The following is a 14,919-nucleotide window of genomic DNA, read 5'->3' on the forward strand; positions in this document are numbered from 1 at the left end:
ATGAACAGGATGACTCATCCTTTGCATTAGCTACCACTCAGTGACCTTGTGCCGGGAGCCTCCCACGAAACAATGGGGCCTATGCCATAGGTACACTCGTCTTTTTCAAATGGGGAGCTGGAACCTAGCTGTCACTCCTGAAGTCACTTGAGATCAGATTTGGGGGCATAGTGACTTCATTTGCATAGGATTGGTGGGATACTCTTAGCATGGCCCCAATGGTTTTTTAATGGTCACCATATCCCTGACTCCTTCAAGATTCCCACCCCCATCCCTCTGTGAGTCAAGACTGGGAGAGGAGGGTCTGGCAGGTGTGGTGATCCAGAGCAGAGAAGAGTCCAGCGGTGGTGGCGGTGGCGGCGGCCATGCTGCAGGAGAGAACGGTGCTTTCCGCGGTGCTTGACAGAACCATGTTCCGTTTCCATCGTTCCACCACATGGTTAGATCAAGCACAAAGGAAAGCCCCGCGGCAACTGGTCAGAGTCAAGGTCAGGAAGCAGGCATCAGAGAGAGGACAGGAGCTCAGAGGAAGCAGCGTGGAGAAGCAGGAGCCAGAGCAGGCCTCCACTGAGCGGGATTAGTACCAGTAGTGTGGTCCACTGGATCCTGCCAAAGACAGGGGCCCCACCTCCCTGTGCCCTGCCCCAGGGAGCCTCAGTAGGACAGAGGGACAGGCAGGAAGCCATCAGACACTCACAGCCAGGAGCATCCTGGCAGACAACACACCAATGACATATCAACCCCAGACTGAGCCTGCAAAGCCTACCCCATCCCACCATGTGATCTGACAGGACACGAAAGTCAGCAATGCATCTTCTCTCGCTTTGTGACACAGGGCCGACCCCGCAGCTGAGGGGCCTCGTGGCAGTCTATGGCCTTTAAGAAAAAGTGATTTCCCATCGTTCTCTATGGTCTAGCACAGCATACTCTCCTCTTCAGACAAAAGCACCCTTTAGCATCCCACAGTTCGGAGGCTCCTGAGTACCTTGCAGGGTCCTCAGACCCCTTGGGCTGATAGCCAGTTCACCCCCAGATGGTTTGAAGGGTAGAGGGGGAAGTGTAGAATTAAAACCACACATTCTCAGCCGGACACAGAAGGGGGACTCAATGGAGCCTCAGGTTTGGGAACGAGACACCGGCAGTCACCATGGTCTGAGAACAGTCACAAAAGTCGGGCTAGTGCATGGACGGTAGTTAGAGGCTGGCTTCTGAAAAGGGATCTTTGCCAGAGTAAGACATGGAAGGAAAGGACAAGAGAACCAATTGATTAGCTGCATGATAAGATATCTAACTTCAGGATCTTTCTGATTTCTATTCCCCTTTTCTGGCTGGGACTCATGGGAGAGGGTGAGGTAAACCCAGTCTGGTGGTCTTGTGTGCCACGGACCCAATCTTTATCTGCCACCTTCCATAGGTCAGGCTCCTTTCTACTTGGCATCAGGCTCGAGTTGTGCATATCTCAAAGAAATAGAGCCACAGCCAGGTGACACCTGACCTCTGACAGGCAGGACAGGTCACTCTCCTCTCCCAGATGTTTTGAGGACTGGTCCACTGACAAGATGTTTTCATTCTCAGCATCTCAGCACTCCGTGGGTTATTGTCTGCAATGATGGCCCGGTGAGGTAGTATACGCCCATGTCCTTGCCTAGCGCCATTGATCTCTCTCTCCTTGTCCTGACCTTACGGACTACAATAATGGTAATGTGGGCTCTACTGCAGCTTGACACCTGCGACTGCAGGGCTCTTGAACACTCTGGTTCTGAGATTTCTCCTGTGAGTCTGCTCAGTACCTCAGTATGAGTAGGTCACATTTCACAAATTTTAGAGCCTCCTTGTGTGGCCGGTAAGATGGGCCAGTATGTGGCATGTGGCATGTGCTACCAAGCCTGGTGACGTGAGTTTGATCTCCAAGCTCCAGAGAGTGGAAGAACAGACTCCTGAAGGTTGTCCAACGATCTCCATACTTCTGCTAGTCCTTGTTGTGCGCTCTCTCTCTCTCTCTCTCTCTCTCTCTCTCTCTCTCTCTCTCTCTTCTCTTTCTCTCTCTCTCCAAGTAAAATGTAATTTATAAAGTTCCTTCTGGGTCTTCTTCTTGCTTTGCTTTTCTAAAAGGACACGGAAGGTCCCAGAGGCAAATGATCTGGAATCTTCCTAGTATGCTAAAATCATTATAGTATTTCAGGTTGTGTCTAGAAAATCACAGCCTGGACTTGTTTTTTTTTTTTGCTGCTGTGGTTCTCAGTTTTGTCTCTAGAGCGGACTGGATGACCTCTGAGGTCTCTAAGGTGCCCCTGAGCTGTATCCAAAGAGTCCTGTCCTTTCCGTAAGAATGGCTTCTCCCTAAAGAGGACAGCCTGACAGAAGACAGGCAGTGTCCTCCAGCTGCCAAGTGCTCCCCAGGTGGGCCTGCGCTGAAGGACTTAACTGGCTGTTAGATCACCCCTGGTGGGCAGCATCCACCCCTAAACAGATCTCGGTCCAGGGTGATGGATGCAGCTGATAGAGGCAGAGCAAAGCGGCTGGGAAGCCAGATGCCCTACCCGGGGAGAGGCTATGTGCACTGCAGAAGCAGCCCTCAAATGGGCTCCTAATCACATCAGCCTTCTTTTCAAGGGGGCTGCTTTTAGGGGAAAGTAAAACGCAGAATTATTATCTGTCAACTCGAGTCCGTGTCATCTGCCACTCCTCCCCCTCCCCTCTCTGGAGCTTTATGGAAACACAAATCTTCAAGGCTATGGGTTCTGTATTCCCCAAAGCCAAGGTATGGGTCCTGGTGTTTCTCAAAGCCAAGGCTTTTGGAGCTCAGTAGCAACCTTGCAGCTTCTCCCCCATGGCTACATAAAAGCAAACCAAATGTTCTAAGCCAAGCTCATGTGGACTCTGGACATCACTACCTCTACAGGAATAGGCTTTCCACTTAGTATTTCTTAAAATGCTATTTTAGACAAAGTCAGCTCAAGAGTTCTGCCCTCTTCTCCCCATTTCTTTATCCTTGCCACCCATTTCTGCCCCTCATAGGAAGCCAGGATCCTGTAAACACCAAGGTAGATGGGTAGACGTTGGCACAGCTAGATTTCAAATCTAGCTTTATTGTTTCCCAGTTCCAATGTCTATTTCTCGTTCCCTACTCTGTCCTTTCTGTACACATCACCCATACCTTGCTACCTGTCCTAGCCTCGGTTAATGCTAGGTCACTGCCATGACTAATATAGAGCACCAGTCACTGGATCCAGTGTCACCTCTATCCCTGTACTGCCACCCAAGGTTTAGGCTCAACTTGAGGCCTTGGGGCATGGGCAAGACACTCCTGAGACTGAGGGTCGAGGACAGCAGGTGGCTTCCTGCCCTCCTCTGATTTCAGCGACCCTTTTAATGGGAACTACTAACTGGCCCAGCTAATGAATTCAGACCTGAGTAGCAAAGACAAAAGAGGAAAGAACACGGGAGGGGGGGCAGTCATGAGGAAAGCCTTGGGAAGGACTGGTCTGTTACAGAGAACAGTTGCTGCTGGAGGAAACTTTCTATCCGGAGACGCTACCAGAGTTAGGGAGGAATCTAAAGACAGTGTTCGGGGGTTAGAAGTGGATCCAGGAGACTAGGAAGAAAGCAAGTCAAGCAGTTGGACAGCCTCCCTCCTAGATATTAACAGTGTCAAGGAGAGAGCAGTGAGGAGCCTGGTCCTGACCTTACTGGTTGAGGTTGTGGTGTGTGGGTGACCCTTCACCTTGGAGCCCTCAGCTCCCTCTGCTCTCGAGCAGGATCTCCCCAGCTGACCTCAAGCAGCTATCAGAAGCAGCAAATCAAAGCAGATCACTCAGCACAGTGCTCCGCACAGGAAATTGTCTCTCTAGTCACCATGCTGGGGAAGGTGACAGACAAGGCCCTGACCGCCACATAGTCCCTGCATCTCTCTAGACCCTCTCCAGGTATTTGCCTCTGCAAATAAAATAAGACAAAAGGCTCAGGTTTGTCACCCCAGTGATATATACGACAGAATTTGACTTAAAGCACAAAGAACATGGTACAAGGACGCCAAAATCTGCCTGCTGGTCTGCTGATGGCCAGTCCGCATGCTGGCACTGTTCCTGGGAGAACACACTGGCTGAGCACTCTCTGGGATAGAAGGGAGCTCAGTTCTGGCTGAGATACACACTGTCAGGGTCGGCTCACCCTATCTCAGGACCTCCTGCTGTGGGTTTATCAGTCACAGTGCGCAGAGGACAGTTCTGATCTTTTCCGGTAGGAAAAGAGAAATGAAATGATGTCTAACTGCTCGCTCAAGCAGTCAATGGTCAAGGGGACCAGGTTCCTTTCCAAGGTGGGCTGCGAATTCTCTCGCTATTCGTCTCCCTGTCCTTCCTGGGTTGGGGAGGGAGGGCGACAGTCTCTAGACAGAGCTGGGCATGGGAACACAGGCTTTTCTTCCCCCCACAGCCCGCTGTTTCCCGTATCATCAGAGAACAGCCATCTGCTTCAAGGAGATAGGGAAGGTGTTTGTGAAACCTGTAACCCAGCCCATTATGGCTGAAGGCTGTACTAAAGCCTGGCTGCAGCCCGGCCTGGGCTGTATATTTCTGTGCCATTTGGGGAATCGGCTTCAGAGACGACAAAATAAATCTTGGCCTCCTCTCAAGCCCGCGTGTGTGAGTGAAGGCTGTCCAGTCTCCAAGCTTCTAGCATGCTCCTCCTGGACCGTGCCTGGGTTCTGTTTCTCCCAAGCCGCCTTACCCCTCCCCCATGCTTTTATTGTGTGAGTGTGTTTTATTTTAAATCCATAAGGTAATTGGTTTTCTGTAGGGCTAACTGAATTTCCCCAATTTAATTTGCAAAGATGCTCCCCAGGAGCCATTACACCGCTCGCTGTCCTCCAGATTGGATTATTGGCCTCTCTGGGGCTGCTGTATTCTGAGTCAGAAAGTGGGGCCCCACTCCAGTAACCTGATTACCTGAGCAGCGGAACTTCTTGCTTTTGATCTGGCTGATGCGCTTGTTGGCCAGCCGGCGTGGGCTGCTGCAGCGGGCCCCACTCGTCTCAATGGGGTTGTCCTGAAGGTAGTCAGCCAGCCACTTCAAGTGGCAGTCGCAAACAAATGGGTTTTGAGCTAAGTGGCTGAAAGAGGGACAGGGCTGTTAATCGGGGGTGACCTGCAGCACCTTGCTTTACCACCACCCTGCCTTGGGCTGCACCCTAGCAAACTGGTGTTGCTAGCAAACTGGTATTGAGGTTCTGTTCTCGGAGAGGACTCAAGGGGGGGATCTGTGGCCAGCTGTCTGCCAAAGGCAGCACAGATGTAGCCAACATCTGGTCTGGGCAATCAGCCTCCCAGCTCTCCCCTCTCGGGGCAGGACCCACTGCTGACTGGCTCCACTTCACCCACGCCAACTCTGAGGGGCAATGTCAGGTGAGAGCTTCAGAGTTTACACGTAGAGTAACATACATCTTATTTCTCCAAGCTTGGTGATACCAGGCACATAGGGCAGGTAGCATAGCAACTGGCGAACGGCGGGGGTTCCATATATAATAGTGAGTACTGTCACCATTCACCTTAGAATCATGGGAGTGCCATGGGCATCGGGTTCTTCTGGGCACCAAGAAAACATCCACAGCACTAAGCACGGAGCTTCGCATGTGGTCGGCATTCAATAACAAGCAGCTGCTCCCATTCTATATTGGTTCTTGCCTCTCACTACTAGGAAATAAGGGCCAGATGACATCCAGGGGTTCCAGGAGACCCCTGGGCTCATTGCGGGCCTGGAGCTGGGGCTGAAATCTGAGGTTGGAACTGCCAAGACCACATTCTGAGATCTGTACTCATCTGTTTACCCGCAGTATTTACACACACCAGCAACCCTTGGGAGTTGAGTTCTGTGTGCGTAAGGTATGCCAAGAAAACCTCTATCAGAGGCTTGGCTTTGCGGGGTGCAGGAAGCTTCCGGAAGAAGGGATGGAGTCTCACCGATATGGAAACTGCTTCGGACATTGCCATGGCTACCGTGCTTATGAGCACAGCTCGCAAGTTCTACCACCCTTGGAATCCTGCTCTGTACTATCCGTGACCTTGAGTAAGCAGTACCTCACTGTTTTTGGATTCCTCACATAGAATCTGGGAGTGATGGTGGCATCCTCCTGGGTTGCTGTGAGGCTACATGTCTGAAAGCGAGATAAACCCCCAGCACGGCTAGACCCTGCTGGGATGCTCCATACAGTTAAGTGCTTTGAGCTTCATCTCCCATCCCTGCTGCACGTGCTAGAAATCCTCCCACAGGGCCTCAGGCCACCCTCGTTTTGGTGGTAGGGGTCTGCCGCTGTGTACTCACAGAGTCTGGATGGACTGCAGAGGAGCGAAGAGCCCCTTGCTGATCGTCTGCAACTTATTGTCATACAGAGAGAGCAGGTTGAGGTTCTGCAGGTCCTGGAAGGTGTTCACCCGCAGGCAGTTGATCTTGTTGGCGTTGAGGAGGCTGCAGGCGGAAGAGAGGCCTCTGGTCATTGCCAGTGGAGCAAGGGCTGGCTGCACCTGCTGGGACTGCTGGAAAGCGGCCATCCCTCATCCCTGTGGCCTTGAGTTTCTGCCACAGCCCAGAGAAACAGAGGCCGCTTCCAGTGGCTAACTAGACCCTCCTCACTTTGTTCCCATCACCATGGATGCTGTGCTATGCATCCGACCACCACACCTGCCCCTGGCCTTGTCCTGCAGCCTTGGAGAAAAGTTGGGAGTAGAGCCCAGCACTGCATTTTTTCTGCTTTAGAATTCAGAGCTTCCAGGAATCAGAAAGGGTTAAAAAAATTCATTTGGTACAATTATTGTAAGGCTTTAGTAGACGGAGTCAGGACAATGTTTGAGTCAGAGAACTCCTTGGAGCTTGTTTGGGTCACTGACTTCACTGGAAGTCTGATGAAAGTTATAGGCCATCCTCTCGGGGAGGAAATATGTCCCTGTGTAGACACACGTAGACACACACACATACACACACACACACATACACACACACACACACACACACACACACACACACGCGCGCGCGCGCGCGCAATCACCTTTCTTGCCTTTATCATAACCTCATACCTCCATCTGTTGTGGAATAGAATATTTAAGTCAAGATGTGGTACATTTGTTTGTGTTGTGAATAATTGTTTAACAATGTAAAGATATCTTACTGTTTCACCTTGTTTGCCTCACACATCTGATTGGTCTAATAAAAAGCTGAAGGAAAAAAAAAAACAGCTAGCTAGAAACAAGCCTAAAGCTAAGGCTGAGCAGTCATAATAATAACAAGTCTCTGTGTCATGATTTGGGGGCTGGCAGTCCAAGAAGATTGCTCTGTCCATCCATTACCCTCCAGCCCCACTGGACCAGCTGTTGTTCCTCAGTCACTCTATGGTTGACCCTGAGTCCTTTCTATACCCCTTTTGGGAAAGGCTGGACTCACAGCTCAAATGGTATCTCCTCAGGGAGACTTGCCCCAACCCTCTCACCCGCAGGGAGGGCTGCCCTGACCCTCTCTCCCTCCTCAGGGAGGCCTGCTCTGACCTTCTCTCCCTCCTCAGGGAGGCCTGCTCTGACCTTTTCTTCCTCCTCAGGGAGGCCTGCCCTGAACCCCTTCACCCTCAGCAGAACCCTGAAATCCCAGTTTTGCCTCTCACAGCCCTATAACAATTCCTTCCTGCCACTCACCTCAGTCTGTAACTTGAGGATACTGGTTAGTTTTCTTGTTTGCCCTGTGTATGATCTACGTTAACACAAAAGTAATATCATCAATTTCCCCATTCATTACTAATGTTTATCTTTTATTAGGGCACATAACCCAACTTCATAAGCAACATCAGGGGTGTCTCTCCTTGAAGGCAGCTCTGATTTGGGTTCATCTTTCCTACCCACAAAGGGACCCTTTCTGCTATAGTTCTTGGTACTGTCCCCTCCTTCACAGAACGACATAGGAAGTGGGCGAGACATTGGTCCAGCAGATGCTCTGACTGTCACAGGTAAGTTTCAGGATGCAGAGCTGCTAAGTTGGGCAAATTTGGGTGTTGAGCTTTTCCCTTATAACTCTGGACTGACTGGCTGTGTCCTTGAAACTATGGTGAAATCATTTCTCGTTCCTTCTTGAATGAGAGGAAAAGAAACCACAGAGTAAAAATGTTGAGTTTTTAAATATCAGTTCTCAAGGCAGGCTTAGAGCTAGCTCCCTTGGTGGTGACTGACCCAGAATTCGGAACAGGACCTGGGATTCAGAACAGACCCGTTTGCTTCAGGAGTGTCTATGTATCACAGTCCACAGGGACCGGAGTTAGTGCCGGTAGAGCTTCCCCTGGGTACCAACTTCCCCTCCCTTGCTGGAAGCCCACCTCCCTTACAGTTGCCTGAGCGCTCCAGGTGCTGGCAGGCAGCTGTGGCCATGACAAGCAGAAGAAGAACTGCCTGTTTAATCTGGCTAATCACAGGCAAGGTCCCTGGGGTCCACACAGATGTCCTCCTGCTTCAGAGTGGGGAAAAGAGCTCACGTTGCTAGAATACTCTTTGTTTTCCAGAGTGCTTTCCCGACCCCGTTATTCTGGCTGTAACCTGGGCAGATGGGCAGCGCCACCTCACAGTTACGGGCGAAGAAACTGAAGCGGAGTCCGAGGGCTTTGCTCAAGGTCAGGGCAGGAGAGTTTCCCAGTGCATGCTGGGAGGCATCACGATAACCAGGTCTCTGGGGGTTCAGCTGCTTCTTTATGGATACCTTATCTACCCTGCCCATCTGCCCATCCCCTCTGTAACCCCCACTCCCAATTTCCTGTGATTTCTGTATTAAATTGTGGTCAAGGTCAATCTAGGTGGGAACATTTGAAGGAGGCAGATATGAGCAGAAAATAGCCTAGCCACCCGGTCAGAAGTAGATCTGTCCTGTACAAGCTTTTATTTTACTTTTATATTTTTAATTAGTTAATGAATGAATGAATTTTGGGGGGAGACAGGGCCTCATTATGTTGCTCTGGCTGTCTTAGAACTCTCTATGTAGACCAGGCTGGCAGAGAACTCAAAGAGATTCGCCTGCCTCTGCATCCTGAGTGCTGGGATTAAAGACTTGTGCCAGTATGCTTGGGTATTTTATTTTTTAAGTAATTGTAAACAATTTGTTCTAAATATTGATATTCAAGGCCTCTGAGAGCACCATCTTGCCAGAAATGTGAAACTATTCCATAAAGATACCAGGATGACTTAGCCAATGGCCTGAGAACCCAGTCTTTCTACCATTTCACAGTAAGACCTCTCTATTTGTCAGAAGTTAGGAATGTTATGCAACACACACACATACACTTACACATGCTACACACACACTACACACACATACACTTACACATGCTACATACACCACACACACATACACTCACACATACTATACAGACTCACACTTATACTCACACATGCTACACACACTACACAACATACACTCACACATACTACACACATACACTCACACATGCTACACACACATACACATGCTACACACACTACACAACATACACTCACACATACACTCACACATACACTCACACATGCCACACACACTACACACACATACACATACATACACTCACACACATACTACACACACACTCACTCACACATACTACACACACTACACACACATACACTTACACATACTACATACACATACTCACACATCCTATACACACACCACATACACATACTACACACACACTATACACACACCACACATACATACACTCACACATATTACACATATCACACACACACATATACTCACTCACATACTATACATGCACAACACACACACATACTACACACACAGACACACACAGAGACATACACACATATACTCGCTCACACATACATTAGATCTTTGCTTTTTCTTAGAAAACAAATCTCAAAGCCCCTGGCAATGACTCTGGTGTTGGCAGCTGTGCAGTGGACACATTCACAGGCAGGATGTATGTTCTCTGCCACAGTCTTCATGCCTCCCTACTGTGTACCCTCCTCCCCTGAAGCTTCCTGGCTTGAGAAGGCTTTTGGACTTGACACCCTAGTCCAGATTCATGAGTCCAACAGCGATACTTGGTTCTGAAAGCATTTGAATCAGACAAGGAAGATGGCTCTGAGGACAGAGAAGCAGCAACTCTGCCTTACATATAGAGTCTATCTAGACTGTGCGGATCTTGGCGATACTTATTCACCAGGTCCAGCTTGGCTTCCTTGGCTCGCCTGGGTGCTCCTTTGTCCCCTGTTGCTCCTACATCTCTCAGCATGAGATGTTCTTGCAAAGAGGTGAAATAGTAAAACAACCCAGGCTGACCGAATTACTAAGAATCAGAGCTCAGGGTGCAGCGGTCACGAAACAGGGGGCAGAAGAAGACAGAGAAGGGCGCAGTCTCTTGGACAGTCATCCTCTACCAGCTGCTTGGCCCCACCCAGGCATGATGAGGAGGTGTCGGGAGAGATAAAATTAAGCTGCTTATGGAGAATTAGACGCTGCGGATGGCCTTCTGAACTTCAGCACTGGCAAGATCGAGCAGCCTGCCTCTGCTCTTTCTCTTTGGGGGAAGAAGCCTGGCAGCTACTCAACTCGGTCTGGCTGCCATAAAAGGAGCTCTGAGTTATCTGGTCATGGGCAAGAGATGAGGGCATTTGAAAAGCACCAAAGGAAGAAGAAGAAGTAAAAGACTATAGGCTCAGCAACCCTTATCTAAAATGCTTGGGACCAGAGGTATTTGGAACTTCAGACTGTGGAATATTTGTGTATGTATAATGAGAGAGCTGAGGGAGGGGACCCAAATCTATTTTTATTGATGTTTCATACACACCTTATATCCAAGGCCTGCAGAACCTTTTCTATAATGATTTTACATGCTTTTTTTGTTTTGTTTTGTTTTTGACTGTGTGATCTGTCACGTGAGGTCAAGCGTGGACTTTTCCACCTGTGATGTCATACAGGTGATCAGAAAGGTTCAGATTTCGGAGTGTTTAGGCTTTTTGAATTAGGAATGCTCAAACTGTACCTGCAATGGACTTTAGCAATTAGAGGATGGACACGGGCTCGTTTTAAACCTCTTTCTTTGGAGTAAAGACCTCTACAATATTTGATCTGAGTTGGTTCATCCTCCTTTGAGGATCAGTAATGTAAACAGTTTTAGAAATGATGGCAAGAAGGCTGCGTCATCTGTGGTGGCCACACCACGTAACAGCGTTGCGATCACCTTCGCCTTTCTGACAAGGAATCTGAGGGTCAGAATGACCACAGACTTGGTCAAGTTCCCCAACAGTGAGTAAAACCTCAGCCTGTGTGACTGCACAGCTCACCTCCCGTCCTCTGCCTAAAATCTACATGCGTTTTCTCTTATCTGTACTGCTTATCTCTGGTTATGCCTAGCTTTACTTGCCTTGAGGTGTATGGGGTACACTTTAGGTAGACAGAGGCCTATCTGGGTCTAGGAGATCCTGTTTGCTTCTTGAAAGTAGGGTGGCATCTCAGTTTGGCATATTCCCTAGTGTAACTCAGAGAAGGTAGCAGTTTCTGTATCTTGTAGTTTTGTGAGGCTGGGGTTCCATGTTTAGGGTTAGCTAGGTGCTGGTGAGGGAGATGGTGTTCATGGCTCTTTATTCTCCTCCCAAGGAAGTTTTCCTGCATTCTGGGATGAGACAACAGCATCCTCTATACTGGGATGGTCATTTGCCTCATTCCAGAGGCCTCTTTCCCAGCTGCAAACACTGACCCCCCCCCCCCCGCCCCAACTGTGCACGAGTGTCCTCGGAGCAGAACTAACTCTGGGGCTTCTGGGCCAACCTACTCAAGGAACCTCAGGAACCATGTGCATATTGAGAGGCTGATGAGGCGATGGGAATGGGTATCTGACAGATCAGTCCACACTAAGCCCTCGTACTGACACCTCACAACTATCTAATCCTCCACAGCCCTCCACAGTAACTGCTGTCTCCACTTTCCAGATGACACTGTGAGGTCTCAAAGGCATAAAATAACGGAGTAGCGTTCCCTGACCTGCGGATGGTCCGTTAGTCTAACCACTCTGCTACCCTGCTATCTATCCCCTCACTAAGACGAAGCAGGAGTCACCAAAGGCTAGGAGGACGCAGAGGCAGACTTCCGTATCAAACCTTAGTGATGATTTCGCAATAACGTAAAACAAGAAGAGCCATGTTCCCATTGGAGGACTGAGAGGAGAGCGGCGCGGCTTCCACCCCCTGCTCATGGGAGCACTTTGGACTTGTGCATATGTTTTATGTCAAGAGGCATTAGTTCTCCTCCCATCGACTACCCAACATAAAGATGCTGCTGGGAGATAATCCTCTCCAGAAACAGCCGCCTCTGGGAGAAGCAGGATTGGAGACACAAAGCCGGAGCTTAGTGGGGAAGGAAATACCCCAAGTCAGGTATGGAAACAGTTCTTATAACTCATGCCCTGCCAGGAGACTGGCCTGGCCTCTCAGAAAAGACGAAGACAATCTCACTGCTAGTAGCAGCTTGCAGCCTCATTTGTTCAGGGTTCAAGTGGTAGTGGGGGGTGGGGCGTGGGGGAGAAGATGGGCCCCTTGAGATCTGTGAAGAAGAGCGCAGTCTCTCTCCCAAGGCCGCTGAAGCCCCACCGATAGCCACTACCCTTGCTCATATCCTATCCTCACAGGCCTTTACTGCAGGGTTTGGAAAACACTAACATCTGGAGTTGGGTTTAGTGATAAATTGCATTAAAATCACCTTGGCAACTCCAGCCAGCCACGTGTTAGATCAGCGGCCCAGAGCTATCAGTCTGGGTTGTATTTATCTTCTCTACCCCTGCCCCAAGGTCTGTGGAAAGAGGTGGTCACCTTACTCCTCCTTTTTACGGAGTGTTTGCCACAGATGCCAAGACCAGACTCCAGACTCCAGAGAGTGCGATGTCTTCTCAGAAAACCAGTGTCAAGCGAGAGTGCAGCGGGCTTTCCAAGAGAAGAGCTGAAGCTCTTTCAGGAAGCCCCCGACCCCTGGGAGACAGGAATGAGCCCAGCCAGAACAGCAGCATCACGAACTTCCTTTTCCTGAACCTGCGCATCAGTTTCTCTTAGACAAACACGCGCATGCCACAGATTCATGGGAGGAGAAAAGATGGTACCAACAGCCCCTGGCATGACCTTTTCTTTGGCTCCTTCAGGGGAGAACATTTTTTAGAGAAAGCATTATAAAGGCTCTCTGCCATTAAAATGTTCTATGTGTCTCTAGAGAGGTATTTGCTATTACACATGGGCATAAAGTATTAGTATGGATACCAATTAAGGGAGCTATTACGGCCCCCTGACTAAGCTGGGGGATCTCCAGGCATCTTTCTCTCATTAATATGCCTGTCTGCTCTTTGATGTCATTAGAATTAACCCTCTGTCGCCCCAAGTTTCTTTATCCACTAAGTGTAACAGGACTAATTTCTTTTCACATTCCTCTCTCCTATGAAATACGGGGAGCTAATTTTGACCTTCAGCAACTTGCTGACACCAGATTGAGGAAGACATGACTGATTTCTGGTGCCACAGGACAGAGGCACTCTGGCCGTGACCAGCCTCCTCTTGGTGCTTGTGGATGGGCACGGGAGGACCTCTCCAACTCGCAAGGTGGCAGAGGTGACTCTTTCCTTCTCTCCCATTAATGGCTACGCTGTCGTCACAGGCCTTGGGTTGTCATGGTGATTCCAGATGGAACTGAAACAAAAGCATACAGCATCGCCATCCGGTGGCCTGTTTGGGAAACACGCCAGCCAATCTATCCACTCCAGTGACACAGGAAGGACCTGAGAACAGGTAAGGTTTTCCTAAGAGCTGAGACCTGGGGCCTACAGGGAGGGGTATGACCTAGCTGCTGGGCAATCAAGTGACCCTGCCTAGCTCTACTTGGTCTGCCCCCTGTCACACAGGTACTGGGGTGGTCACTTCCCTATGATTGCCACCTGGTAACTAGGTCACCTCCCTATGATTGCCACCTGGTGACTAATCAGGCCTTTAAGAAGAGAGAACTATTTACACAGAACACTCCAAAACTCAAGGCTTTCCTGAGGAAATGCCAGATTCACACCAAAGTGAGGAATTCTCTCCTTAAAAATGCACTGCTGAGTTGAGCTGTCTTTGCTGCAGGAGAGGACCCCTTTCTTCCCACCCAACGTCATTTGTGTCCCTGGAAACATGAGCTCCTAGATTCCTGGTCTTAAAACTTATATATGAGTCATCAAGGCCAAGTTAACTAACCCTCAGTTCCCGGTCTGTAAGATGGGCCTCGATCAAAATACTTCCTTGTAGCATTGTTGAGAAGATTAAATGAGACTATGTATCCGCCATTGCTTAGCACCAATACTTGGCATCTTAACTACTCAATCACTGTTAGGTGCTCTGGGCAGTAGCAGTTGCTTCTGCAACAGCAGCAGCAACAGCAGGCAGTGCACGTGAAGCTGCGTGTGAGGGGATGTTATCTATCTGGAGTGAAGTTGGGTTCACTGCTCTGTAATTGGCATGTTGGCTTGGCAAACTTCAGGAGCCTCAAATGGTTCTGTCTGCCTTCCAAGAAAACTGAACAACAGGTGCCATAACCTAGGCTGAAGGCATTCTGGTTTGGTTTCAAACCTCCGGGAGCAGGTTGAAAAGCCTCCATCTCTGAGGCCACTGCCCCCCTCCCCACCACAACTCCAGTGACTTCCCAAGGCATGCCATGTAATCAATGAGTGTTAAGTGAACGAGCTTCTTTCCCCAGGGAAGGCTGGGACAGCACAGCTTGCAGCTGCCCATCAGAAAAGGAAATGACAGCCCTCCTGACACACTGACTGCCTTTCCTAAGCTACAAAGTGCAGCCTCTTAGGGCACGTCTACTTGCTGGCTGCCCACACAGGACGAGACGCCCATCACCTCCGATGTCCTAAGAGCTCAG

General features: G+C 49.6%; 1 protein-coding gene across 1 annotated transcript in view; it reads right to left on the bottom strand.

Annotated features, from left to right (window-relative positions):
• The window catches only part of Slit3 (slit guidance ligand 3), a 593,310-nt gene that overhangs the window by 91,743 nt on the left and 486,648 nt on the right, over positions 1–14,919 (bottom strand). The window contains exons 13-14 of the mRNA XM_038326237.1: positions 6,319–6,462; positions 4,947–5,110 (exon numbers count right to left, since the gene is read on the bottom strand). Of these exons, the coding sequence (XP_038182165.1) occupies positions 4,947–5,110; positions 6,319–6,462 (308 nt within the window). The remainder of the gene's footprint in view (positions 1–4,946; positions 5,111–6,318; positions 6,463–14,919) is intronic.

This window comes from Arvicola amphibius, chromosome 4 (genome assembly GCF_903992535.2).
Source record: "Arvicola amphibius chromosome 4, mArvAmp1.2, whole genome shotgun sequence".
Lineage (NCBI taxonomy): Eukaryota > Metazoa > Chordata > Mammalia > Rodentia > Cricetidae > Arvicola > Arvicola amphibius.